This window comes from Chelonoidis abingdonii, chromosome 25, assembly GCF_003597395.2.
Source record: "Chelonoidis abingdonii isolate Lonesome George chromosome 25, CheloAbing_2.0, whole genome shotgun sequence".
In the NCBI taxonomy this organism is placed as follows: domain Eukaryota; kingdom Metazoa; phylum Chordata; order Testudines; family Testudinidae; genus Chelonoidis; species Chelonoidis abingdonii.
In genome coordinates, this window is record NC_133793.1 from 8,022,164 (window position 1) to 8,050,154 (window position 27,991).

At 49.1% G+C, this 27,991-nt stretch overlaps 4 protein-coding genes across 4 annotated transcripts in view; all 4 read left to right on the forward strand.

Moving 5' to 3' along the window:
- CAP1 (cyclase associated actin cytoskeleton regulatory protein 1) overlaps positions 1-27,991 on the forward strand; it is a 91,516-nt gene that overhangs the window by 53,257 nt on the left and 10,268 nt on the right. The gene's annotated exons all lie outside the window — the stretch shown is intronic.
- Positions 873-7,341, forward strand: LOC116830225 (elongation factor 1-alpha, oocyte form-like). Its single transcript, XM_032789571.1, has 8 exons — positions 873-943; positions 1,914-2,068; positions 2,608-2,787; positions 2,882-3,178; positions 3,511-3,661; positions 3,746-4,002; positions 6,034-6,268; positions 7,056-7,341. The coding sequence occupies exons 2-8, from the start codon at positions 1,925-1,927 to the stop codon at positions 7,175-7,177; spliced, it is 1,386 nt and encodes a 461-aa protein (XP_032645462.1). The 5' UTR covers positions 873-943; positions 1,914-1,924; the 3' UTR covers positions 7,178-7,341.
- Positions 12,017-17,237, forward strand: LOC116830189 (cyclic GMP-AMP synthase-like). The gene is made up of 6 exons (XM_075060756.1): positions 12,017-12,332; positions 13,493-13,770; positions 14,008-14,239; positions 14,683-14,937; positions 15,600-15,690; positions 16,781-17,237. Exons 1-6 carry the CDS (start codon positions 12,017-12,019, stop codon positions 17,235-17,237), a joined length of 1,629 nt encoding a protein of 542 aa, XP_074916857.1.
- Positions 20,463-27,986, forward strand: RPL11 (ribosomal protein L11). Its single transcript, XM_032789570.2, has 6 exons — positions 20,463-20,563; positions 21,619-21,769; positions 22,328-22,434; positions 23,593-23,724; positions 25,012-25,122; positions 27,911-27,986. The coding sequence occupies exons 1-6, from the start codon at positions 20,558-20,560 to the stop codon at positions 27,938-27,940; spliced, it is 537 nt and encodes a 178-aa protein (XP_032645461.1). The 5' UTR covers positions 20,463-20,557; the 3' UTR covers positions 27,941-27,986.

Here is a 27,991-nt window from a genome sequence, read left to right on the forward strand (position 1 = left end):
ATTAGTTTGAGTTTATTTATGATCATGGCTAACTACTTATATATCTTTGCATATGTAGAATGGGAAAGACATGCCAAGCCACTAAAAAGAATTCCTGGCCTGAAGTCAAAGGGCCCAGGCTTGCAGCCCACTGGCCTTGACCCTGCAAGATGCTCCACGCAAGCAGACACTCCAGCACCCCTAGGGAACAGCTTTCAGAATCAGGTTTACGGGGCTTCTCAAATAAGTAAGAACTGAAATAGGGGGCCCTCTGCATAGGCAGGCCCCTGTAAAGACCCAATAAAGTCAATGGAGCCCTCTGGGATGCATGGATGAGTTTGCAGGATCAGGGTCTGAAGCTATTTATTACACCCCATTATTTCTCCTTCTTTCTCTATTGATTCATCTCTTTTGATTTCTTCACCTATCTGAGTCCTTAATGGCCTGTTATTATTCTGTAATATACTTTATTATTATAATTTATAGCCATAGCTATTTACTATTCTTCCTCATTTTCTCATCCTCGCTCTTTATTACCCTATATTGATGAGACCTCATTATGCATCTTTCTCTGGCTTTACAGATGAGTCAGGCTCTGTTGATTTCAGCCCTGACTCTGCTCCCATTAGCCTTTATCTCTGTTAATTAGTATTCATCCCTCTGCTGATATGGGGCTGAAGTGAGGACTCTCAGCCCCTCCCCAGACCCAGGGCCCCCTGCTGGCTCCCTAGCACACTGACAATAGGGGAAGGGAGGGACTTAATCTGCCTTGTTTATCCCTTCCACGTGTTTCTCTCCATGTGGTTCCAAGGGGGCGTAGCTAACCAGCCCGGAGTCAATGATTGGTGCTGGGCATTCGGAAGGGGCGTGGTTAGATTGGTACCCGCTCCCGGGCCAGGTTTAAAGAGGCTGGGAGGGGCCGCCTGAGTAGCGCAGCTGCTGTCCTCCCTGGGCTGTGAACCAGGTAAGCATCAGCCGGGTAGGGTTTGGCGTCGCTGCTGTGCTCGGGCTGGGGGTTCATAGCTGGGCTTCTCCATGCCCAGTTCTGAGCTCCCTTGGGATCCTGGTCTTTTCCCTGCTCCGTGGGCTAGAGAGGGGAGATTTCCACTCTCCCATGGGTGGGGAGGGGGAAGTACCTGCCACGATGCCTCTGGCAGGGGGGGGTGCTTCCTTCCCAGTAGTCAGTCTGGGCTAAGAGTAGGATAACTGGCCTGACACACCTGCTCATTGACTTCCTGAGTGAGGGACTACAGCTGTTCCCTTCACCCCTCCTCTCTATGTGCCCTACTGTACTGGCACAGCCCAGAGCTCAGCCAGGGGCCCTCCCACAAGGATGCAGGTGCTGTGAATTAGGCTGAAGGGCAGTCACAGGAGGCTACTGTTCTTGCAGGTTCACTTGCTAGAAGGCACTCTGTGCTGGTTACTGGGCAGCAGTTCAGAGGGCCTGGTTGCTGCTGCATAGGGTGACCTGATGTTCTGACTCTTATAGGGACAGTCCTGATTTTTGGGTCTTTCTTGTATAGACTTCTATTAACACCCCCCCCCCCATACACACACTGTCCTGAGTTCACATTTGCTATCTGGTCACCCTACTGCTGTGGGCGGAAGGTGGGCAGTGATAGAACTTCCTCCAGGAGCTGTCTTGTAGCTAACAAGGCTAATGCTCAGGCAGCCTGGTCAGTGACCACAAACTCCCCTAGCCTAATTGCTTCTGGTGCCTATTTATGTGGGACCAATGCTCTCCAAGCAACTCTGCTGACTCTACTTTCTCCATTCACTTAGAAACCTGGTCCCAATTAAACCTGTACTTGGCAATAAGCATACATCCTTGCTAGCTTGAGGTGGTTCTGGGTGGAACAGAGCTGAGCATGGTCCTGGGTGGAGAGGGGTTGTGTGGGGGCCAGGGAGCCTGTCTAAAGCCCTCTCTGTCATAGAAACCAGCACCATGGGGAAAGAGAAAATCCACATCAACATAGTGGTGATCGGCCATGTGGACTCTGGGAAATCGACTACCACCGGGCACCTCATCTACAAGTGTGGGGGCATCGACAAGAGAACCATTGAGAAGTTTGAGAAGGAGGCAGCTGAGGTTGGGACAATGGTGCCAAGCAGGCTGGCTCAGGAGTGCCTTTAACGCACTCTGTGGGGTTGTGTGGTGGTGCTGCCAGATGTGTGGCTTGGTCACTGCATAAATTGTCACTTTTAAAGCCATGAAATCTAAACCTCTGAGTTTTGGAGGGGGGAAGAAGGTGCCATGTGTTTGGGGTGCATTAGCACATGTGCTGCTCGAAGGCCCTGTCTACACTAAGGACGTTGCATCAGTGTCTCTATACTGATAGAGACACACTTAGGGTAACTGTGTCTGTAACCTTCCATTTTGCAAGTCACCCCCCGCGTGCACACCCCCACACCAAATTGTACAGCTATTAATGGAATCATTGACTGTAGACTGGGGAGGGATCTGACCCCAATTGTTAATGGCAGTTCTAAAACCCACTGGAATCCCACTTGCAAACAGCACCCCAGTTGAAGCAATCTTGTGTTGAGGGGGAGATGGGAGCTGTTCCCTAGTCACTACTTGTGCCCACCCCTAAATACCTAGTGTAACTGGTGCCTCCTCCCATGCAGATGGGCAAGGGCTCCTTCAAATACGCCTGGGTGCTGGATAAGCTGAAGGCCGAGCGGGAGCGTGGGATCACCATCGACATCTCCCTGTGGAAGTTCGAGACCACCAAGTACTACATCACCATCATCGATGCCCCTGGGCACAGAGACTTCATCAAGAACATGATCACTGGCACTTCTCAGGTATGGACTGGCCCTGCTCTGGCTGAAGGTGATGAGGTACTGAAGCAGCTAGATCTGTGGCATGCTCTTATACTGTATCCCTTCCCTACCCCAGGCTGACTGTGCGGTGCTGATCGTGGCAGCTGGCGTGGGAGAGTTTGAAGCTGGCATCTCTAAGAATGGGCAGACCCGGGAGCATGCCCTGCTGGCCTACACGTTGGGGGTGAAGCAGCTCATCGTTGGGGTGAACAAGATGGACTCCACTGAGCCCCCTTACAGTGGCAAGCGCTACCAGGAGATCACCAAGGAAGTAGGCGCCTACATTAAGAAAATCGGCTACAATCCAGCCTCTGTGGCATTCGTGCCCATCTCTGGCTGGCATGGGGACAACATGCTGGAGGCCAGCGCCAAAGTAAGTAACATTCTTGTTTCTGCATGCCTCATGGAGGCCAGATCTGAGTGCCAGGATGGAGTGATGGGCTGGGAAAGCTGCACAGAACCCATGGGCATGGGGAAACTGGATGGAGGAACCCCACTTTTAGCCAGGGATCTAAGTTAGGATCTGGGGGCTCACATAGCTTTATTTCTTCAGGGTACATTTAATATTAACTTCCAGACTCTATTCCTCTTCTCCCCCCTTACTGGGAGAGGCAGTTTAGAGCAGGATGGGCACAGGTACCTCCTAGGAGACACCTGGCACTCTCAGGCCCTGCCTAGCTCAGTCTTACCTCCTGTCTGTTGTAGATGCCTTGGTTCAAAGGCTGGAAGATTACCCGGAAGGATGGGAACGCTGCAGGCACCACTCTCATGGAAGCTCTGGATTCCATTATCCCTCCTTCCCGCCCAATTAACAAGCCACTCCGTCTGCCTCTGCAGGATGTCTACAAGATTGGCGGTGAGTGTGGAAGGGAGGAGCTCACTGGGCATGGTAGCTCCTTATCTAGGCCACCCAACTGTTGCCACTGTCTCTCTTCACCAGGTATCGGAACGGTCCCAGTGGGCCGCGTGGAGACTGGCTTCATGAAGGCTGGCATGGTTGTGACCTTTGCCCCCACCAACATCACCACAGAGGTGAAGTCGGTGGAAATGCACCACGAGGCTCTGGCAGAGGCGCTGCCGGGTGACAACATTGGGTTCAATGTGAAGAACGTGTCTGTGAAAGACATCCGGCGTGGGAACGTGGCTGGAGACAGCAAGAATGACCCTCCCATGGAGGCTGGTAGCTTCACCTCTCAGGTCAGAGATGTGAAAACAGGACTTGAGTGATTAGGAGTCAGTCCTGGGTGGAAGGCTGTAGGAGGCTGTATCTCATGCTAGTCCAGTCTGCAAATAAGCAGCACTGTTTCCAAGGCTACCATATGCCTGTACAATTGCTTCCACCACTCTATTTGCATGGAGGTGTCTGCCATGGCAGCTGAGTGGAAGAGGAGACAAATAGCTTTCCCAGCCTGCACAAGAGTAATTGGTGCCATGCCCTTAGGCCAAATTAGCAAGTCTGGGGCTAATGCCTTCCCCCTTTTCCTGTGAACTGAAAAGAAGGCGGGGTGGAGGGGGAAGGGGGTGTTTTGTGTGTGGTGTGTATCTCTTGCCCTTAAGTTTCTCTTCCACCCTGCCTTGCACCAGTAACCACATGACCTCTAGCTCCCTCCTTCCCACCCCATATCCATTTTGCCACTATATCATTGGTGCCATTAGTCTTGTGCCAGCACATCTTCATGGCAAGAGGCTCCTGAACAACAGCTTTCCACCTGTAGCTGCTAAAATAGTCCAAGAACCACCTGAAGTTAGCTAGAGTTATTACTGACAACGGCTCTCCCTCTAATGTTCTCTGCATGGTGGCTACCCCCTAACAAACTACTTTGGGAGAGACACCTGAAGAAGGCCTGCTGTGACAGCTGGTCATGTTAAGAACAGTTACTGTATCCCTCATAGCCCTAAGGTCAGAAGAGACCAATATGATTGTCTAGTCTGACCTCCTGCACAACGCAGACTGCAGAGTCTTACCCACTCACTCCTGCAACAACCCCCTGAGCTACTGGAGTCATCAAATCATGGCTTAAAGACTTCAAGGTGCAGTGAATCCTCTAGCAAGTGGACCCCACCCCCACACACACACCCCTATGCCCCATGCTGCAGAGAAGGAGGAAAAAAACCCAGGGCCTCTGCCCTCGATGAAAATTCTTTCCTGACCCAATATGGTGATCAGCTAAACCCTGAGCATATGGGTAAGACTGGCCAGCCAGACACCCAGGAAAGAATTCTCTAGAGTAACTCAGACGGGGGGGGATGGGGAATCAAACATCCATTACAGCCCATTGGGCATATTTACTGCTAATAGTCAAAGATCAATTAATTGCCAAAATTAGGCTATCCCATCATACTATCCATCTATTAAACTTCTCAAACTTAGTCTTGAAGCCAGAGATGTCGTGTGTGGCATGGTTTGTGTGTGTGTTTTTGTTTTTTTTGTTTTGTTTTTTTTGCCCCTACTGCTCCTCTTGGAAGGCTGTTCCATAACTTCCATCCTCTGATGGTTAGAAACCTTCATCTTATTTAAAGTCTAAACTTCCTGATGGCCAGTTTATATCCACTTGTTCTTGTGTCCACATTGGTACTTAGCTTAAATAATTCTTCTCCCTCCCTGGTATTTATCCCTCTGATATGATTGCTCTACAAATATTCCCCCAGCTGTCTTTAGCTTAGGCTAAATAAGCTGAGCTGAGTCTTCTTTCATAAGACAAGTTTTCCATTCCTCAGATCATCCTAGTAGCCCTTTTCTTTACCTGTTCCAGTTTGAATTCATCCTTCTCAAACATGGGAGACCAGAACTCTGCACTGTCTTCCAGATGAAGTCTCACCAGTGCCTTGTATAATGGTACTAACCCCTCCTTATCTCTAGTGGAAATACCTTGCCTAATGCATCCCAAGACCATCTTAGCTTTTGTCTATTCCTCTCCAATTGTACTGGGTGGATTGTATCCTCTTCAGGACAGGGCCAAGCTTCTCACAATTGAAGTTTGCTACCACTAGGCAACATGGATATTGCTTTCAATCTCCATCTCTGGGAAGCTAGATGGTGCCTGTGACAACAGAACTAGCCTGCAAAAATAAGTGACAGAACCAATTCACCTTAACTACACCAGATTCTAAGATAGCTTAATCCTTGGGTTCCTACATAGCCCTTCCGTCAGGGCTTCCCCAAGAACAAACGAGCAGGAGAACCTTCTGCTTCTCGGTTAGGAAGCCTAACCATCTCCTCCCATGCAGGTCATCATCCTGAACCACCCAGGCAAGATCGCAGCTGGCTACTCCCCAGTGCTGGATTGCCACACAGCTCACATCTCTTGCAAGTTTGCAGAGCTGAAGGAGAAGATTGACCGCAGGTCTGGCAAGAAGCTGGAGGACAATCCCAAGGCATTGAAGTCTGGGGATGCTGCCATTGTGCAGATGATTCCTGGCAAACCCATGTGCGTGGAGACCTTCTCAGAGTACCCACCTCTTGGTAAGTAGGTACTGCCCTCTAGCACTGGTACATCTGCCTTAACCAGATAACTAACTTACTGATCAATGTAGATCACCAGACAGTAGCAAGAGTAAGTTCCCTATTGACTTGAGCTGACCTGGGTCCTGGCTCTGCGGGGAACAATAGTAGCCAGTAAAAGTGCTAGCCTCTGATTTCATGGGAATCTGTTGGAAAATCAGCATAACACAAGAATTAAGGGTCACCAAATGAAATTAATAGGCAGCAGGTTTAAAACAAAGTTTGTAGGGGATTTCTTTTTCCTCCTTACCCCCTTCACACAATGCACAGTCAACCTGTGGAACTCCTTGCCAGAGGATGTTGTGAAGGCCAAGACTAGAACAGAGTTTAAAACAACCTAGATAATATCCTAGAGGATAGGTCCATCAATGGCTATTAGACAGATAGGCTGGAGCCACCATCCCTGCCTGTTTGCCAGAAGCTGGAAATGGATCATTTGATTCCCTGTTCTGTTCATTCCCTCTGGGTCACCTGGGACTGGCTGCTGTTGGAAGACAGGATACTGAGCTAGATGGACCTTTTGGTCTGACCTAGTATGGCTGTTCTTAGCACATGCCCTCCAACCTAGGCCTAAATCATCAGAGGCTAGACTAGGCCCTGCTGTAGCTGAAAACTCCTATTACTGTCCCAGAGCTGAGTGCCACTGAGCTACAGTAAAGAATTGTTGGTAAGCTGTCTCCAAAAGAGAGCACCTCATGGGCTGAACAGACAAAGGAAAACAACCAATAATGCTCCTCTCCTCTTGCAGGTCGCTTTGCTGTTCGTGACATGAGACAGACAGTGGCTGTGGGTGTGATCAAGGGGGTAGAGAAGAAAGCCAGTGCAGCTGCCAAAGTCACCAAATCAGCTGTAAAGGCCAGTAAGAAATGAAGACTGGGCAGCAGCAAAAATCACCATCTGGACTTGTACAGCACAGATCACTGAGCCTCGGCAAAAGGCACTAGCAGAGCCATGGGTGGGATGGGTCTGCCTGACCCTTGCACTTTAACTTTTCTAACTGTCCTCACTGAATAAACTGCCCATTTAAAAAATGACTATGGCTTTGTCTGTCTGTAACGGTTCCTCTGGGGTGATCTGTTTGCCAAGAGGGCATGGCAGCAGCCAGCATTGGGTGGAGAGGCCCCATAACTACAACCCAGTTCTGGGGAGCAATGGATCCTATCAGCTGTCCCATGGAATAGCATTTTTTTTCTGTCCCCGCACCACCATTCAGCAGCAAGTAGAATGTCTTGGCTTCAGCCTTCTCACCCAGGAATATCTGGTTCCGAGTGGCAGTTTGAAGGGGGCAGTTGGTGGGTGCTGGAGCAAGCAGTAACCGGGCTCCAGCAGAGGGACACTGCATCAAAGACGTTCACAAGCAGGACTGATGAGAGGTACAGCAGGAGGGGAGGGAAAGCCCAAAGCTGGAGAAACCCCATCAAGAGCCCCTGAGCATCTCCTGGTATTGTGGGTTTGAATTGCTTGGAGTCCTTGATAGAAAGAACCCTTCAGAGGTGACCACTTGCCTGTGAGGACATGTGGGGTGGAAAATTGAGGGGTGCAAGTTAGTGAGGCAGCCTCAGTGCCAGTCCCTACCCACTCTGAGCTGGATGCTTAACCAGGCACCCCTAGCTGGTGCTTGTGATGGGAGAGGGAGGGTGACAAAAGAGGCTGTTGCAACAGTACCTTGGCTGGTGTTGGTCACTGCAGTCAATGACAAGTCAGTGCCAAAAAGCCCACGCTCCAGCATCAGTTCCTTCTCAGTGGGGATTTTCCAACAGGGAGGGGTTAGCTGAAGATGGCCACAGACTGGCCATTTGATCCTATGAGAGCTGAGTTACCTTCTATGCAGGGGTCATTTTCCTCTGACAGAAGGAGGCTCTATCTACTCACCTTAACAGAAGGGGTGACATGATCAGTCTATGTATCTACTACATAGCCATTCTCTTCTTCTCCCCCCCCCTTTTTTTTTTTTTTTTTTTGTCATGAGCTCTTCAATCTAGCAGAGAAAACACAACCCAAGGGCTGGAAGCTGAATCAAAACAAATTCAGCCTGGAAGGCGTACATCTCCAACAGTGAGGGCAGCTCTCCATTGGAGCAACTTAACCAGGGTCATGATGGATTTATCCATCGCTGACCACTTTAAATCAAGATCTGCTTTGGCATTAGTTTGGGGAAGGTCTCTCCTCCATGTTACACAGGAGTCAGACTAGATCAATGGTCCCTGATGGCCTTGGAATCTAAGCATCTGCTCACAGCAAAAACTGGGTTTGTGGTGTCTAGATCTAGTACTGCTGGCTAAAATGTGCCATAGCTCCCTCTAAAGCCACATTTTAAGGTTCTTCATGTCTTCTTTTTCCCCTTGAGATACTTCCCTCATCCATTGCCTCCTATCTTCGGTCACTCCAGCAGGAACGGAGATGGTAGCAACACGGCTTTATTAAATGCCACAACTTCTCACTACCCTGGGTGATGCTGGCCCTCATTAAGGAGCTCTCTTGTTCTGAGGCTTCAGTCCAGACTCAGAGCAAAGCCTCAATTGAGGTGGGAGTGGGGGTGAATCCTGCTCAGAGAGAAGTGACATACAAGGCCACTCTAGCGCTAGCAATTCTGGATTTTTTGGGAGCCAGATATCTGTAGCCTCTGTTAGGACCCCTCTTAGCAGAAACCTCCTGACTAGGCCCTGGCAGAAGCAGACATGGGAACAGAGATTCTATCCCCTTCATAAAAGAGAATGGGAAGAGCAGGGCAGCAAGGATTATCTACCCTCCAACGTGTGGCCTATGCTTCTCAGCCTGGATACAGTGCCCTTGGGTGGAGAAATACCCATGCCCCCCGAGTCCCATAGTTATGGCAAGCTAACACCTGGCATAGATGCAGCCAGGTTGGCAGACTGCTTCTGTTGACCTAGCTATCATTACTCAGGCAAGTAGAGTTCCTACAGCAACATAAAAAACCTTCTCATTGTACTCTGTATGCTATAGGGCCATTGCTATGCTGCCGGAGTGTCTATAGGTAGACCCAGCCCCCTGAGCCTACCTGTGTGACTGCTAATCAAGTGAGGAACTCCCACCCCTGAGTATGGAAACAACCCAGTCAACAGCTTGACTATATGGGAAAATAACTGCAGGCTGGCTGCTAACAGGGAGTAGCTGGCATGTTCAATAGCCATGCATTGGTCTTAAACCTGTCCCACCTGTGGGCTTCAAAGGGGTAGACCAAACTTCCCTGTGTGCACGGGATAGCTTCTGTAACTGGTAGGGAGAGCTGTGTGTACCTCGAGGCAGAACTTGCCTCATGTCTTCTAATCTGAAAGTCCTTCTGCTCCCAGCTCTCTAGGGATGCTAGGTGAAAATGCAGACAACCTGTCTTCTCTTGAGGGTTCCTCCTCTGGCATGAGGACACTAGCACAGGATGTGTAGGTTTGTACTAGGAACCAAACGCATGGAAAGGCTCCAGCTTAGTCTCTCCGATTTTGAATGTCCCTCTAACAACTGAATGGCCCCTGTGGGTGCTTTTCTTCCTGAGGCAAGCAGAAAATCAGGACAATAAATGAACTGACTGTGACTGAGAATTTATGAATGACTCCAGAGACAAAGATGATAGCTGAGAATTAAAAAACAAAAAAAGTTATGCTGGTTGCAGCTGATCTCTGAAAAGAGCAATCCTCCCTGAGGGTGGGCCAAACGCAGCCCTGCTGGGACTCAGTCAATGGAGTTCCACCAAGGCTGTGGCTGGGCCCCATCTGTACAGATGGCTATGAAATTATTAATCCAATTGCTTCAACTGACTGCTAATGAGCAATCTAGCACTGAAACAAAGCCATCTGCTTCCTCAGGCTGGAAGGCCAGGCCTACACTAGAAACTTTTGTCAGTGTAATTGTGTCAGTTAAGAGGGGTGATGCTTTGACATATTAATGCTGGCAAAAAGCCCCCCAGGCTATATGCAGTTATACTGGCAAAAAAAGAAAAGTTATTTTGCCATTGTAGCTTATTCTGTTCACGGAACTTTCTGCTATAAGCATCTCTGTACTAGAACACCCTTTCTAGTGTAGACTAGCTTGAACTCCATGGTTCTCTTATAAAAGACTGTCCCGTGGATGAAATAGGACAGCAAAGCCCTAGGATGTGTGTCCAAGGCAGAAATTCCAGCTTTCTGCTGAACCTGGTAGAAATCTAGCCTTGACAAGAAGCAGCTGCCTGTTGAAAGCAACGTAGGGGCCCCCTGGAATGGTCTTGTAGATGAGTCCAATGCACAACTGAACGCTCTCCTTAAGAGACAGATGAGACACCTGGGCATGTGAGAGCTGAGATGTGCTCTCTGGCCAGGAAAGGTGCTGGCTAAGGTCTCTGTGGTTGGCTGGATCTCAGCTGGAGAAGGTGAAAAGGTTATAGCTCCACTACCCTGCCAAGCCGGTGTATGACATGGGAGCAAGGAGGAGTGAACTGGTATTAAAGAACGGAAGAGCAGGCACTCTTCCTGATTCCCATGGGCAAGCAGGAGTATCAGAGCTGGGAAGAAGGGAGGATGCCAGTGGTCATCCAACAATTACAGCAGATCCCCTTGTCAGCCAGGGGTCCTCTTACGGATCAGCATGCAAGCCCCACATTGTTTGGGTGTCAAACTATGCCATTCAGCAGGCCACTAGGAGACCACAGCATGATGCTGATTTTCTGCAAGCCACAACGCTCAGTCCTTTCACTGGGTGTGGGAGGCATTTATCTGCCCGGCTTGCGCCTCAAAGGTCTTGTCGCCCCTTCTGACCATCCTACGGTTTTGCTACATGCACGTGCCCACCTGTACAGCCCACACTGAAATATTTAACAATGACCCCAAGGTGCCGCTGTATAGGGGGCTTGGCCTGTCCTCTAACCTGTTCCCTTGGCCAGGTCACGTGATCATTTCCTGTGACTTTGCTATCAGGGGGCCGCATGTGACAGCTGCCTGGGTTTGAAGGCTGCTTTGTGTCTTTGCTGAAAGCCATTTCCCTAACAGCCTAGAGTCTGAGGCAGCACATTTGGAACCCAAGAGCTCCTTGAGGGCTAGGTCCTGTTCTGCCACTGCCTTGCTGGGTGGCCTTGGGCAAGTCTCTTTGCCTCTCTGGCTGGCTGGTTCCAGGCTCTAAAGCAGGCCTAATAATGTATCCGTGTCACAGGCTGCTGGGAGGATCCCCCGGTTAATGTCTGCACAGCTCTTTAACGATAAGCATGGTGGAAACACTAATTGTTGCCCTGAGTAGGATGCAGTGAGGCAATTCTGTTGCTGGCTGCTTTGGGTTCCCTCTGCCCATTTCCTAAGATGAAAGTGAAATGAACATGTTGCTTCATGGCCCTGCACAGGACTGGCTCCAGGCACCAGCGGAGGGAACATGTGCCTGGGGTGGCACATCCTAAGGGGCGGTACATGCTAAGGGACGGCATTCCATCCATTCTTTCCAGGCACCTTTTTTTTTCCACTTGGGCTGGCAAAAATGGCAGAGCCGGCCCCAGCCTTGCATTATTAATTTTTTATGATTAAGGGCAGCATCCCTCTCCCCTGACACAGGTGGCGGCAGCGGCAGGGGGAGGGGGGGAAGGGATCGGAACAAAAGCACCGGCAACTATATAGTATCGGGTGAGTTAGAACATCTTTGGTTTCTTTTCCCTCTAATTGGTCGTTAGGGAAAAGAAACCTGGAATCACAATAAACACCTGCATTCTCGTTGAATCTCATAGGGTCCAAAGGCAAGATGGCAGGCCCGACTCTAAGTGCAAGCTCTCCGCCCCTCAGTGTTACGCCTGCCAAGAACCGTGGGGTGTGGAAGGGTCTTCAGAGGAAGGGCAGAGCCAGCAGAAGCAAAGAGCCAGGAGACACAGAGGGAGCAGCCAACCAGCGAGCTCTGTCCCCATTAGAAGCAGCAGAATCTTCAAACCTCAGAGCGAGGAAGCAGTGGAACCTAGACACTTTAGGCTCCCATCCTCGAGAGACCTCCCAGCAGCTCTGGAGCCTTGGCACCCAGAGCAGGTGGAAGGTGGAATTGGACAAGCTCCACAGGGAAGCTGCAGGTCAGAGAATCTCCATTGGACCTGCACTGTTTGTAAATGGCCAGTCAGAAACATTCCAGGCTTCACCGTTTTTCAGTTTGATGATCTCACAGCATGTGGTGGGGTAGCTAGATGACATGGGTTACCGTCCTCCCCTCTCCCCACTCTTTGGGATTTGAGGGAGTTGGGTGGGTGAGTCAGCTCTGGGATCCCAAATTAGGGGCCTCACACCTTTCCCATATTGGACTTTTAAAAGTGCAAGCATTTGGCTGACTAAGAATAGCACCTGCACTTAAACTAATTCAGCTAAAAGTTTTCCAGGCCAATGATCCTCAGGTTTCAGGGTATAAACTGCTCTCCAGCTGAGGTCAGGAGGAAAGTACCTTCTGTAGTAAAATACTGCACAATAGCTGAGTCTACGGCAGGTAGGAATGGAGTGATGCTTTTTTGGAAGTATCTACTGTCAGAGACAGGGTACTGGGTTAGATGTCCCCCACCCCCACAATATGGTAATCCCTACATTCCTGATGAATCCAGCACTATGGGAGGAGAGTGTCCTATTACCGCAAAGCCATGCATCTTCTCCTTGTTGTTAGCGGTGTCCTGTAAGTGCGCTAGGCACTGCAGCCGCAATGAACGTGGAGATCAGCCATGCCAACATGGCTTCTCTTCTGACTGGTCTGAATTAACAGAGGTGCAGCATCTCGCAGTACGAAACACACACATCAGCCTTCCCTTAGACTGAGATAAAGGCATCCCTGACCCCATTTACTCCAGCTGACCTCACAGATCTGATCTTGTTTTACTCCTCTTTCTCGCTCCCTCTGCTCAGCCAACTCCCACTATTTCTTTTTGCAATCTTCCCACTGACCACACAAGAGCCTTCTCCTTGGCCTTACCCGCTGTCCGGAACTGCTTCCCCACGTTTCCAACTCCACCATCACATTTCAAGTCTCCTTTCTCTTTCACGCCTTAATTTCTCTTTCCACCAAAATCTTTTACGACAGTTTGTGAGATTGATGTTGCACAAAACGAGGCCCAGCTCCTCCCCCATTGGAGTTTGCCAAGGGAAGAAGGATTGGGACCTAAACTTGCATTGGAGAAGCAGTAGCAGCATGGTTTGATATGGAGGAAGCTGGCTGAACTGCCAGGGATCTCTCATCTCTAATATTTCCCTGTAGGAGACCTGGGGCAGGTCTATTCCCAAGATGCCTCTGCTGATCTGAATGAGAAACCAGGGACCTCAGCTGCAATGCGAACCTTTCAAGACTGGAAGAAAGACAACCTCACCCGGATTAAAGACAGGGCAAAGTCCCTCCGCCTGAAACAGCTGGATGTGGCCAAAGCAGTCGATCTTCTCCATGCCTTCTTCCGCCAGTTCTTTAGCTACCTGAATGAATGTCCCGAGAGACCCTACTTCAGGGACGTGAGAGAACTGACATTGGGGAGCAGCTACAAGGTAACAAGGGGAGGGAGGGTAGGCGGTGGGAGCAGTCAGAGCCTTCTAGGGTGACAGCAGCAGGGAAAAGGGAAGGTAGGAGGTCGTTAGAGAGTTTGGATCAGGGAGGGAATGAAAGCAGGAAGGAGGGATGAGAAGTGAGAAGGGATGGGATCAAGGTGGGGAATGGAGGAAAGGAGAAGGGGGGATTAGCCTGAAAAGAATTCAGCAGCATCTCCAGTAGGAGACTCTCTACAGCTCTTGCACCCGAATGAGTTTGACGTGCTGCTGAGCCTGCAGATTCCAGATTATATTCAGTACACTGAGGTGGAGGGGTATGATGGGCTCTTCTACACCCTGACTCTGCTGAGAAAGTCCCGCAGCTTTCCAGCCACCTTCCTGCTGGAGGATGGGCAGACTGTGTCCCCAGGGAACATCATGGCTGAGTTCCGGCAGCACTTGGATCAGTTCATCAAAGTGTTCTACTCAGGTGAGTGTCCCTGTGCTGGGGCTACCTGGATCCCCCCTTCCATCCTGACCTGTGACATCTCCCACTCTTCCAGGCCTGAGTCATTCTTAAAATAGCAGCAGCTGCAGCGTAGCTCAGATGGGGGCTAGGCTGAGACCCGCAAGCTCATTTTCACATGTGATCTCAAGTAGGATTTGAACCTAGGTCACCAGAAGTGAAAGTCCAAAGTATTAGGCCCTTGCGGATCCTTCACACTGCACAGAGCTGAGTGAGCTGGACTCCATCTCCTGGGGAAAGCTCTGGGTTCCCCACTAGGAGTCCTTCCCTAAGGGATTTGGTTGAGTTTCTGGTGGGTTTGGTTTCTTTGGCTGACATTAATCTAAACACAAACAAGCCCCTTGATGAATTAATGCCTCTTTCTAAGCTCTCTCATTTGTCTGTCCACTGTCTGTCTGGTGTCTCAGTGCCTCTTCCTGGATGGCAGATGAGGCTGGAGAGAAAAAAGCAGAACAGCCCAGCAGTGCCCCTAGTGATGGTGAACAACCGAGGTGACACATTCATGTCTATTGACCTGGTCCTTGCTCTGGAGATCTCTGGCCAATGGCCCAGTTCAGATGACAAAGGGATGGACATCAAGCAGTTGTTGGGGGAGAAGGATCCGTATCTGAGGAAGACCCTCTATTTCATTGCTAAACAGGCCCCTGGTCAAAATAACAAAGGTAACTTCCTCACCACAGCATGTTCTCCTGGGAAAGTGCTTAGGGATTGAGTTGTCGGGCTGAGGCCTGGGGAAGGGTGAGGTAGTGGGCACAGCTGGGACAATGAACACCCCTTCAGGAGAAGGAACCCACACAGCCCACAGGGCCAATGCCCCCTCCTCTCTTTTCATAGCATTGCCAAAGACGCCCCTACGTTCTCTATCCCACTATAGTAAATGCACTGGCCTTAAGCTAGTCTCCCAGAAGAAAAGCTGCAGAGAGTAAGCAGATAGTATCTCTAGCCTCTGGTGGGGTATGCTGTGCTGAGACACGCCTTGTGTGTTCTGGAGACCTTGGTGGAGCCCATATATAACATGTATTGAGGGGAATGATGTCTCCCCATTTTCCCTTCAGTTCAAGTCCTCAACCTAGAGCCACCCCACAGGGAGCAGGAGGAAGAGTGAAGAAGCCCTAGGAACCAGAGAGGGATGGGGGTGAGCCAGTGGCCTGGGGCTGTTTTTTGAGCTTCACAGTTAGGGGTGATTTCTCAGGCAACACTGGAACCAAAAATACATTACAAATGATCCTACTTCCACATCACCTGCACAGTGTCCTCTGCTGCCCTGGCTTCTGCGCCCAGCTGAGGGGGGCGTAGGCTCACACTAGGGTTGCTGTTATTTCAGAGACCTGGAAAATTTCTTTCTCTCATGTGGAAAAGGAGATTTTGAAAAGCCACACCAGCACCTGGATATGTCAGATGACCACGTGCCGCAGGTACGTGCATGTGGCAAACCACTGCCACACCAAGTATGTCTGCAAGGCTGGAAAGCCAGGGCTGGACCAGAGGTCTTTGTATCCCCCGGTCCGGGTCGAGACAGGCCAGATTAGCATCAGCGCTGTAACTTCATTTTTTGTTGGAAATGGTTTAATTTCTTTGCCCTGGAAACTCTGACTTGAACTTGGACCCTCTTTTGTTAAGCACTTTGAGATCCTTGCATAAAAGGTGCTACGGAAATGTAAAGCATTGATTGCTATCAGCTGGGAGTTTGAGTGTCTATAGCACAGGGCTGGGAATCTGGACTCCCAAATTCCATTCCTCACTCTGCCACTGGCTCACTGTGGGGCCTTGGGCAAGTCACAGCACCAGTCCATGCTCAGTTCCCCACCTCCCATCCTCATAAAATTGGGGCAATGATCCTGATTTGTGTGAAGTGCAAACGAAGTATAAAGTATTATTAATGAACTTGATGATGCATTTGAGTATATTCATTTCCCTTTAGAGCTAGCCAGGCGTGATCCATGCTCAACTTCTATTGAAAGTAAAATACCTGAGACTTTAATACCGTACTGAATAACAACAACCAACAACTATGGAGCTAAAAAGGTTGATACTGAAATCAATACTCTGTCGCTTGCTTCAGCTGCATTACCTCCCCTCTTCTCCATGCAGATCTTGTTAATTAGAGCCCAATCCTCCAAACACTATGCTTACTTTTCTGAGGAATCCCACCTGTCAAGGAGACTGCTCATGGTATGCCTGGCAGAAGCATTTGCAAGATTGGGCCCATTGATTGTCAGATCTCTAGGGCAGGGACCTTGGGCTAGATTCTGCTCTCAGTTATCCCTGCATAAATCCAATGTTACTATATTTCACTTCATTGACTTACTCTGTGGGAGCAGCATTTGTCCCCTTTTTTACATCCCTGTAGGTCAAATGCCTACCACACTGTGGCCCCCCGGCCCTTACTTGGGCAAAATTCCCACTGAGGTCACAGCCTGAATCAAAACAGAGTAAGGAGCTTGGGATTTGACCCAATAGGAACAGAAATTGCTAATGCCAAGAATGTGGCTTTCCCCTCTCTAGGCCAGAATGTCTGCAGATGCTGGAAAGTCTTTTGGGAGCCCTGAAGACAGAGCACCCCTTGGAACTGGCTTCTTTGAGTTCCTACCATGCTGAGACTTCTTTCTTTCACACGCTGCTGGAATGGAAGGAGGACCAGGATGGGAACCCCTCCAGTGTTGCTCACTGTTTTGAAAGGGTCTGGGTCAATTTCATTCAGCAGGTGGCAACCGCTTATCTGCCTCATTTTTTCATTCCCAAATGCAACCTGTTTGACCCCAAATTCTTTCCGCCCAATAACTTGAAGTTTCTGCTGGCGCGCTTAAGAGAGAAGCAAAAAAAGAAGCAGTCAACCACTGTGTCTCGAAAGAAGAAGGTCGGAGCCCTGCCACTGCTGGATGCTGATATGAGCTGGCCCCTAATGATCACTGTGGGTCTGATGGTTCTGGTGTCGATTGGACTCTCCCACTTCGAGTCATAAGGATTCTGAGCGTCTACCTTTCCAGTTGTAAGGTCTGAAGGGGCCTGCTATGATGTTAATTGTTAGTGAGGGTGGTGGGGTGATGGTGCTAGGAGCTGTACAATCTACCACGTTGCAGGACCCAGTTATAACACTGCTGTTCCTCAGACATGATAAAAACACACCCTTTAACATGTTTAAACTGTGCGCCTGAATCAGGCATCTTTGCAGGGATCTAGCCGGGTTTAGGAGTATGGTGATAATAACACGATTCCATCCTGTCTATGCTACAAGACCAAACCATATCTTAACTGTGCTCTAACGCAGTCCTGCAACATGGGCACTTTGGAAAGCTTAGCTATGCTTCAAATAAATTTGCTTGCCAATGAGTCCAATACAGTATATTATTTTAAAACACAATAAGCAGATGTTGCTTTGTGTGTTCTGTCCTCATGGAGGTAGGTCTTGTCTATACTTACAGTGCTGCATCAACGGGAAAGCTTCTGCCTACGCCAATGGGAAAGCTTCTCCCATCAGTGTAGGTACTCTCCCTCCCCAAGAGATGGTAGCTATATCCATGGGAGAAGCCCTCCCGTAGCACAGTCCACATCTGGATTTCAGTTGGAATAACTGCATTGCTCAGGGGTGTGGCTTTGTAGCGCAGACCAGGATTTACTATACCCAAAATTCACCAACAGCATTTCTCCAAGTCTCTGCCACTCCCTGTCCGGCTGCTGGTACTGTGGAATCACCAAATCTCAGAACCCAGCCTCAACAGGATTTGAAACACGAAGCTGGCATTTTATGCACCAGCCGACACTCTCTTTAGTTACTCATCACAAAAGCTGAAAAGTATTTTAGTCACCCTAGTTTTTCCACGTCAGTAGCAGAAATATTGCAAATAGATCCAGAACTGGTATGTGATGTAATGTAAAGGTCTCTTTCTCAGGCTGTTGTTTGGCCTCTGATCTTTTTTGGCAGGGCTGTGCTGTCATGCTCCCAGCCCAGCGCCTCTGTCACTTCTCTCGATCTGTCCTGAAGATTTTCCTTGTAATTTCCTGAAAATGAAAAATACAAATGGAAACAAAGGTTTGAGATGTTCCACCCTGAGTTGCCTAGATGATGCCAAGACAACAATGATTCTGTTCTCTCCAGTAATCTACCTGTGCTTGTATCATGCCAATTGCCACCCAGTACGTGTCAAGGATTTAAAAGTAACAACAACATTCTCTCTCTTCCCGCCCAGACTGTAGGGGGAACGGCCTGTGAGTTTGGAGAGTGTGTTGTATTTAAAAGCAGCAGAGAATCCTGTGGCACCTTATAGACTAACAGACGTTTTGGATCATGAGCTTTCGTGGGTGAATACCCACTTCGTCAGATGAATGTAGTGGAAATTTCCAGGGTCAGGTATATATATGCTAGCAAGCAAGCTAGAGATAACGAGGTTAATTCAATCACAGGGAGATGAGTGGCCGCTGGTTCTACCCATGCAGTTTGAGGTGTGAAACACCAAGGGAGGAGAAACTGGTTCTATAGTTGGCAAGCCCATTCACCAGTCTTTGTTCAATTCCCTGAGCGTGGTGGATAATTTGCTAGATGAATTGAAGCTCAAGCAAGTTTCTTCTCCTGACACGTCTGGTCCTGAAGTTTTTTTTGCTGCAGAATGGCCACCCCTTAAGCGTCTGCTATATGTGTGGGCAGGCCGAGGTTTAAGTGCTGTCCTACCACGGTTTTTATGTATATTGCCATTCCCTAATATCTGATTTGTGTCAATTCTCCTTTTCCGTAGAGATGTCCAGCCTTTGCGCCGATGTACATAGCCCACGAGGGGCATTGGCTGGCATATGATGATGGCGTAATATTACATTGGTGGACGTGTCAGGTGAATGACACGCAGTGGATGGTATGGGCTGATTCTGGTTAGGTCGCTGTGATGTGTCGCCGTGTAGAATAGTGGCGGCGCACAGAGCTGGATCGGGGTTTGTTGCATGGATTGGGTTCCCTGACGCTAGAGCTCTATGGTGCGGTGTGCAGTTGCTGGTGAGAATACGTTTCAAGGTTGCAGGTGTCTTGTGGGCAAGGATTGGACCTGCCACCCAAGGCCTGTGAAAGTGTGGGATCATTGTCCAGGATGGGTTGTAGATCCCTGATGATGCGTTGGAGGGTTTTAGCTGGGGGCTGTATGTGATGGCGCTAGTGGATCCTGTTGGTTTCTTTTCTTGGGTTTGTCTTGCATAGGAGGCTTCTGGGTACCACGTCTGGCTCTGTTGATCTTTTCCTTAATTCCTCGTGCGGTATTGTAGTTTTGAGAATGCTTGGTGGAGATTTTGTAGGTGTTGGTCTCTGTCTGAGGGGTTAGTAGAGCAGCAGATGCGGTTGTACCTCAGTGCTTGGCTTGTAGACAATGGATCGTGTGATGTGCCTGGGATGGAAGCTGGAGGCATGAAGGTAGGCATAGCGGTCGGTAGGTTTTCGATATAGGGTGGTGTTAATGGACCAGTGACCATCACTTATTTGCACCGTGGTGTCTAGAAAGTGGACCTCCCGTGTAGATTGGTCCAGGCTGAGGTTGATGGTGGGGTGGAAGCTGTTGAAATCGTGGTGGAATTTTTCCAGAGTCTCCTTCCCATGGGTCCAGATGATGATGTCATCAATGTAGCATAGGTAGAGAAGGGGTGTGAGTGGACGAGAGCTGAGGAAGTGTTGTTCCAGGTCAACCATAAAAATATTGGCATATTGTGGGGCCATGCGGGTGTTGTATTTAAGTTAGTGCCCATCGCGGTGGTATCTGGGCTCCTTAGAAGGCAGAAGCAGAGCCACTGGAGAGCTGTCTGTGGCTCCCATCCCTACAGGACCCTGTTCTCTATACCTAAAAATGATCCACGATTTGTCTAAACTCAGCAGTCAGAAATCACAAGCCCAGCAGCACGGGCAGCAGTGCAGGTGGGGGTGTCGCACTGCACAGCACCACTGTGGGTGGTGGCCACTGTTTTGTAGCACTGGGCAACTCCAGCTTATGGCTCCCAGCTGTGCCAGGTGCAGCTTGGGTCCCAGATGTCCCAAGTTTATAGGGACGGTGCCGATATTCAGGGCTTTGTCTTATATAGGCGCCTACTACCCCCCACTCCCAACCAGCCCTGGGCAGAGGCTCCTGATAAGCTTAAGGGCGGAGGGGGGAGCTGCTCAGAGCCAGGTGCAGCGCCGCCCTCCGGCCGCAGAGGGCAGCAGCGGCCCCTCATCCTGGGCGTCTTTCCCGCCTGCCGCCTCTATGGGGCAGCCGGCCTGGGCTGCCGAATAAGATCCCGTTCCGGAGCTCTCGCGATCTCTTCCACGCCTCCATCATGGCGGTGAGTAGCCGCGGTGCGCAGGAACGGGCCGGGGGAGGCTTGTCAATCCGCCGCCATCCTTCCCCGGCCGGGGCCGGCCGGGCCGGGCGCCTGCCCAGGCGGGTGGGAGAAGGTCTGTGGGTTCCCGAGGGGCCGGCGTGGGGAGGTTCCGGAGTCCCCCCCGCTTGGGAGGCCGCTCCAGGGGCCGGGTTCCCTGGTTGGATCTGGTCCCTCCTCGCCTGGCAGGCAGGAGGCTCGTGGAGCTGCGCGGGCCCCTTTCCCGGGGGCTGGGGGGGGGCGGGTTCTCTTCCCCGGTGCCTCGCCCCGTCGGGGTAAAGCCCCTTCTGCTCTTCCGCAGGGCCAGGTGCCCTGAAGCCCGCCCCCTCCTTCGGCGTCCCGGACCCTCATTGCTATGGAGCCTGGGACTGACAGCCCCCTGCCATACAGTGGGTACCTCAACGGTGGGGCGCCCTGCCTCAGAGCTTGGGCCTGAACCCCCTCCGCCCCCCATCTTCCCTCTTTGCTGGGATTGGTGCCCTTCCTTGCTCAGGCCATCCCTAGGGTTAAACCCTCACTCAGCCTTCTCACGGGTTGTGATCTGCTGCCCGTCTGAATCCCTGCCCTCCCCTTTGCAGCCTTGCGGGGGGGCTCAGGGCTGCCCCATACCCCCCCCCTTCTTGCCTTGCAGCTCTCATGTTTGCTTTGAACACTGACCCTGCGGTTCCAAGGCCAGCACCAAGCTCTGTGGGGTGGTTGCATGTGCGCAAATGAGTATGAAGTAATGGGCAGTGCCTGGTACAGAATACTGGGTACGCTTCCCTCACCCCCTGGATCGGAGAGTGTGGGGAGCACATACAGGGTGGAAGGGTATCAGGAAAGTGACAGCTCCCTTTGCATAAGACTTGCAGCTGTGCTGTGTGGTATGTTGTCCCTCTAAATGCCTATACCACTTTATTAAAAATTACTAGTCCTATCCCCCTCCCAGGATGCTATAGCATGCCCACTGACTGACACCTTGTGTATGGTGGGTTGGGGAAGGCGTGTCTCTGTCAGCTGTATGTATTTTCTCTCTACAGCAAGATCAGGGTGAGAAGGAGAACCCCATGCGTGAGCTGCGCATCCGCAAACTCTGTCTCAATATTTGTGTTGGGGAAAGTGGTGACAGACTCACCCGGGCAGCCAAAGTGCTGGAGCAGCTCACAGGCCAGACTCCTGTCTTCTCAAAGGGTAAGTCATTGCTTCAGTGGGGGAAACGGAATAATTTAATGCGAAGTGCAGCAAGCGAGATCCCGTCTTGTAACAATTAGTGACACTTTATTAGAGGTTAGGGAAACCATTTTTGGTGCCACCGAATGGAAAAAAGCAGTTTCATCTTCTGGCTTCCGAAGGCAACGCCTTCAGACATAATTGCTGCTTCCCCTTCTTAAAGCTTGAGTAGTAGCACTGGCTGAAGTGTGCCATTCCTAGGGTTTATCCCTCCAGGTCAGAGGAGAGGTATGTGGGGAGGATGGGATAGGGAAGCCTGCTTTATCAGTGCCTATGATGTGAATAAAGGCCTTAAATCTCCAATACTGGCAATCTTCCCCCTTCTACCACTGCATAAAATTCTCTGTTAAATTGTAACTTTTAATATTGCCCTTTCCTCTCCCTAAATATAATGTCAAAAACAGTGTTGGAGCTTTTTTGCTTCAGTCCTACTAAAGCAAGAAACGTGTTCCAGTCTGACTGAAAGCCATTGGGATAGCCCTGTGAGAACAACTGATTGTGTGGGTTTGTCTCCCGCAGCTCGATACACTGTCAGATCCTTTGGAATCAGGAGAAATGAAAAGATTGCTGTTCACTGCACGGTTCGTGGGGCCAAAGCAGAGGAGATTCTGGAGAAAGGGTTGAAGGTGAGAATCTTGACTGCTCTAGCTGTTCATGTGGGTTGTTAAAAGATTGCATGAACTTGAAGTTAGTGTAAACAAAACAATCTGCATTTAACAACACTTTAAAGTTGATGATTTACACTGTTCCCATGTGTGGTCATTAGATTCTCCCTTGTCAAAAAACCCATAAACGCACATGGGAGCAGAAAGTTGCTTATCGAATTGCAGAACCATTTTTTTTAAACTTCAGGACATACTGTTTCAGTGATGCTGTATCAAACTGGAAATGGAAAACTAGCCTTAAAAGAATAATTTAGTTGTGTGTTCCTCTAAGGATATGTCTGCATTACAGTCAGAGGTGTGACTGAAGTATCTATAGACATACTGGAGCTAGCTTTGTTCTAGCTATCTCAAATAGCAGTGAGGATGTAGTAACGTGGTCTGTACAAACACACGTGCTGGAATACATATTGGTGCTCGGGATTCCAGGTGGGCTTGTCACCTGGACTACTATTGTTCAAGCTAGCTAACTCAAAGCTAGCTTGGGTATGTCTACAAGTGCTGCAGTCGCATCTCTGATTGCAGTGTAGACATATCCTGAATTTGTTAGGACAGAGTTGGTACAGGGACCTCTTCATCCTTGGAGAGCTCAGACTGTTTTCAAGGTGCAAGGTTTCAGATGGGTTCGTGAAGTCTTTGTAGACAATGTCGTTCGTGTCTGTCCATTCATCTGCAGTATTAGATGTTAAAAGATCTAAACTGTGGATATACAGAGTAACAATGCAGACGTAGACATTTAGTGAAGTTTCTTATGATGTAGGATTTCTGCTGTTTTCTGTAAGATTTTGTAATTAATCATTACAGTTTGCATGAAGTGTCCTGCACTAACAATCTTCCTGACTTTAAAAGTGATCAGGGTGCTTATTAGGACTCTAGGCTTCATTAGGCACTTGCTGGCAGCTAAGAGTCTTAGCTCTGTGTGCTCAATCTGGGCAGCCCTCTGTGGCACCACCTTTGTTGCTGTGACTGCCAGATGGGTCAAGATGCCCAAATCTTCTGTATAAGAACCCATCAGCTCTTGCCAGGAGCTGTTTGGTTCCCAAGTGGATCCTGTCGCAGCTCAGTGGAAAAAGCAGGACTCTGGAAAGACACAGAATGTAACTGGCTCTAAATGCGTTTCAGGTGCGAGAATATGAGTTGAGGAAAAACAACTTTTCAGACACTGGGAACTTTGGCTTTGGAATCCAGGAGCACATTGATCTGGGAATTAAATACGATCCCAGCATTGGCATCTATGGCCTGGACTTCTATGTGGTATGTATTCTCTGCTTCCTTATCTCCGCCAGCTTTGTCCCAGTGCTAGAGAAGTCACCTCTGGGTGCCCCAAAATAGCAGAAAGGTGTGGGCCACTGGGAGAGTAAGAACTGTCTTAAATGTCTGTATGCTGGGGTGGATAAGTGAGGTTTTTAATTAGATCCAGTTCTCTGCTTACAAAAAGGACATTAAACTCCTTGGGCTCAGCCCAATCAGCCAGGACATAACTTAGTAGCCAGTAGCAGAGAATGTTTTACTCTAGGTTTCATTGAGGCTAGGTGCTCTGCTTAGGTGGGTATAGAGTGGGAAGACCCACTGGTATTTAACATGAAACATGTTTGCCTAATCCTGTCCGAAGATGAGTAAAACTCACAAAGTTGCTGGTGTGCTAGAGATGGGGACGTTGGAGAGGAACAGCTGAGCTGAATTTTGCTTGATCTTCATGGTAGCTTTGCTCTTCAAACAATGTAATAAAGAGTGTCTGGCAGATCTGAAAGTGCAGCTCTCCAGGCCTGGGGATCCGTGAGAATTTAGGCAGGCTGGTTTCTAGTATCCGGTAGGCTTTATATCTTGTATTCTAAAACTTGAGTTCACCTCTTGGCTTCATTGTATTGCCCATGTGCTAATATATAAAGACCAGTTCTTCCCTGAGTAGGAAGTCGCTCTGGTCCCTCCGTGGCTGATGCACAGCGCAGAGAACAAGGCCATCACAAACTTCACCACCTTAAATGTGATGTTCCCCTTTTCTATAGAACAGGCACCACAAGGGCGGCAGCAGTGCCAGCACGTTCCTTTTACATCACTCTCCAGATATGTTTCAGCAGTGACCTAGAGGGAGCACCACTTTAGCCATGTGTTTACTGGGCAGGGATGGCGGGGGGGAAGTGAACTAAAGCATATTGGCATATTTAAAAACACCATTTTTCCTAGTTAAGATGAGTCCTTAGAGTGAGAAGGTAACTAAGTCTCCAGGACTAATTCTTTGGTTCCTCTGCTGAGACTATGCCAGCATAGTGGCGTATGGGGCTTGCTGTCCACTAAGAACTGATCTCATCAAGTCACTTCACAGAGGTTACTGAATAGCATCACAGTGTTAACGTTTGATCTCCTTTGGGACCAGTGGCCTACAGGTACTGTTGCTATTAGAGGATCTTGCATGCTTTTTAGTGTAGACAACAAAACAAATGTCACTTCGCTGGAGAATCTTTTCTCTCCATATGATGAGCGTTGAAAAAGATTCTTGAACTTCATCTTCAGATAATAAAAAGTGCTGTCTGTCTACTCCAGGTTCTGGGCAGGCCGGGCTTTAGCATTGCTGACAAGAAACGCAAAACTGGCTCCATTGGAGCCAAGCACAGAATTGGGAAGGAGGAGGCCATGCGCTGGTTCCAGCAGAAGGTAAGCTGCAACCCCATTTTCATGTCCATCGAACTATTCAGCGGCCTAGTGAGAGACCTCAAATACAGCCTGATCACTCTTGCTGATCCAGTCTGTGATCTTCTAGTCAAAAGTGCTAACGCACTCACTGAGCTGTGATGTGAGCATCTCATTAGCATAGGATTTTGAAGAGAGCAGAAGCATCTCTGAAGTGAAGGGTTTTCGCTCCTTAGCTTTCCTCCTTTTGTGGTGGAAACCTGAAGCATAAAGAACTGTGCCTGGACTGCAAGAAAGCCCCTTTTAAGCAAATCTGCTTATAAAGTATTTAAACGGGATTGTTGAAGGATAGTCCTTGGCACAGGTTTCACAGCAGTCTGGTGAATTCCAGAAGTAGAATACTGTTCTACTAGTCCCTGTTCTCTAAGATGTTTTCTCCATCCACAATCTGTATGTGTGGTGTGGGGGAGCAGCGTAGTACCTAGATCCCCAGGTAGACAACTACAAATCTGACCCTGGGGATTGAAAATCTGCGGCAGTAGACACACACTCAAAGGAAACAGCAAATTAGATGGGCTACAGTTGGGTCAGTCCCAATATCCCGATTCCTGTGGACTGCTGATCCCATTTCGCAGGCTCTTACAGTATCAGAGTAGCAACTTCTGTGACCGCTGCTGCGAAAGAAATACGGATACAACACTGGTGAGGAGGTGTGTTGTGCGGTGAATAGGATCTGTCTTGCTAGCTGGTCTGTATATAGTCTAATGCCATTTGCTTCTTTTTTTAATTGTTTAAAACAATTCTACAAAATGAGGGTTGAAGTTCAATTTCTCGCTTACATTTCTGTGGTTGGGATAGGCCCCATGGCATGTAGACTCTGTTCCACATATGGGTGGCCTGGGCCAAAAGTTATCTAACTTTTCTAGTTCCAGGGACTTAGGCCCAAGGATTCATGTAATAGATGTGACCTGCAAAGAGGAAAACTGCTTTGTGTTTTTTCCACTTGATAAGTGTGCGGCCTTTTTATGTGAGCAGTGTTGGGTCTTCCCTGTCCTTGCTGAGGGAGTAGAACTATTATACTTGAGGTCTCCAATTGAGCAGGCAGGATTTCTAGTCACTCTCTAAATATTGTGGGTTTTGTGAGCAAAGCTTCATGTGAGTTTTAACATTCCATTGAGGTGTGAACTCCCACTGCTGTTCTAGCAAACCCAGGAAGTCTAGACATGATGCTTGTAAAGCAGCCTGAAGGCCTCTCAGAGAAACCTCTTTTGCTGCCTTTATCCACCATAAAGAGGCAGACAGGCTTCCAGATCCAGTTCTGTCATTGTGCAGGTCACCTTTAACTTACCCTACAACAGCGATTCTCAAACTTCACTGCACTGTGACCTCATTCTGACAACCAAAAGGACTACACAATCCCAGGAGTGGGGACCAGAGGCTGAGCGGGCAAAGCCCAAACCCAAGCCCCACTACCCTGTACGAGGGGACCAAAACTGAAGCCCTCGGGCTTTGGCCCCAGCAAGTCTAAGCCAGCCCTGGGGACCACATTAAAACGGGGTCACGACCCACAGTTTGAGAACCGCTGCCCTACAACATGCTGTCCTCTAATAGATTCATTCTCGCTGAGCTGTGGGCAAGCAAGACCTGGTTTACAAACTATTGGGCACGTTTGGAGTGTCTCTTTGGCCTGAAGCATCTAGACTATGGTAGAAGCAAGTTCAGCTGTTCAGCAGAGTTGTACTTTAAAGACTGCCTGTAAGCCGTGGGCAGACTCACAGGCCAGGACAGTCTAAATGAAACCTCAACACTGGAATTCACTTCCATGTCCATTTTCTCATGACAGGTTTATTAACAAGATGCAGAAAGGTTCAGTACTGTAATATATTTGGTAATGGAGACCTTTCCCACTTTCTGCAGCTGGAAGGGGAAGAACAAACCTCCTTTCACCATCATGTAGGTCCCATTAGCCCTTTTCTAGCTGCTCGGAGAGACCCATTCCTGAGTTTCTCTGACCCCTGGAAGATCTACTGTCTACTGCCCCTGTTAAGAGTCATGTGGCCTTCTCTGGTTACTTGTAAGGCCACGTGCTTGCCCATTCCCCTGAGATCTGTCCTGTGACTACAGCTTCCAGTGAGCTGTAACATGCTCACATGTGCCCCAAAGCCCAGTGACCTGTTATGAACCCAGTCAGTTTAAATCATTTTCTCAGTGATGAGAGGGGACTTCCTCACCTAATTAACACTTCATATAATGAAATTGAATCCCCCTTATTACCAGATCCCAAGCTCTTCACTTGGGCAAAACCTCCTTCCATTGAAATTTATAGGAATTTTGTGGGAGTAAGCATTTGCAGGGTCAGCCTCCTACAATGTTCCTGCCACTAAAATCATTCCGCGAGACTAGTTTTTCCTTGTTCAGAGGTGGTTTTACTTCCTGGTTTGCTCTGCTGCCAAGTCTGGCTTGCAGTCAGAATTCTAGGCAGTCCAGTTTTTTAAGGCCTTTCATTGGAAATGCATTCCTGGGAATATATTTTTGTGCACTTAGCTTTTGTAAAAAGCTTCATTTTAACAACCTAAGTCTTTTTTGGGTCAAACTGATCTGACAAATCACTATTAAAGGAACTCTAAAAAACAGAAAATAAGATGGAAAGTCAGTTTCCTTGTTCACTTTGCAGACTGTAAATATGGATGATTGGAGTCCTACTCTGTCGTCTCTGTAACCTGAAATAGATGGTGACTCCAGTCTCCTTCTTGGCACAGCCACAGCTCTGACTGGCCTTGATTTCTGACACTCCCTTTTCTCTCTCTTGCAGTACGATGGCATCATCCTTCCTGGCAAATGAGCAGTTCCAGTTACCAAAAATGCTAATAAAATTTTCTAATGTTTAACTTCC

Coding starts and splice junctions, on each gene's coding strand:
- LOC116830189 (XM_075060756.1), top strand. CDS start 12,017: ATGGCAGGCCCGACTCTAAGTGCAAGCTCTCCGCCCCTCAGTGTTACG. Junction 13,771..14,007: donor CATTGGGGAGCAGCTACAAG/GTAACAAGGGGA, acceptor GACTCTCTACAG/CTCTTGCACCCGAATGAGTT. Junction 14,240..14,682: donor CATCAAAGTGTTCTACTCAG/GTGAGTGTCCCT, acceptor CTGGTGTCTCAG/TGCCTCTTCCTGGATGGCAG.
- RPL11 (XM_032789570.2), top strand. Junction 21,770..22,327: donor GACTCCTGTCTTCTCAAAGG/GTAAGTCATTGC, acceptor TGTCTCCCGCAG/CTCGATACACTGTCAGATCC. Junction 22,435..23,592: donor TTCTGGAGAAAGGGTTGAAG/GTGAGAATCTTG, acceptor AATGCGTTTCAG/GTGCGAGAATATGAGTTGAG.
- LOC116830225 (XM_032789571.1), top strand. CDS start 1,925: ATGGGGAAAGAGAAAATCCACATCAACATAGTGGTGATCGGCCATGTG. Junction 2,069..2,607: donor TTGAGAAGGAGGCAGCTGAG/GTTGGGACAATG, acceptor CCTCCCATGCAG/ATGGGCAAGGGCTCCTTCAA. Junction 3,662..3,745: donor GGATGTCTACAAGATTGGCG/GTGAGTGTGGAA, acceptor TCTCTTCACCAG/GTATCGGAACGGTCCCAGTG.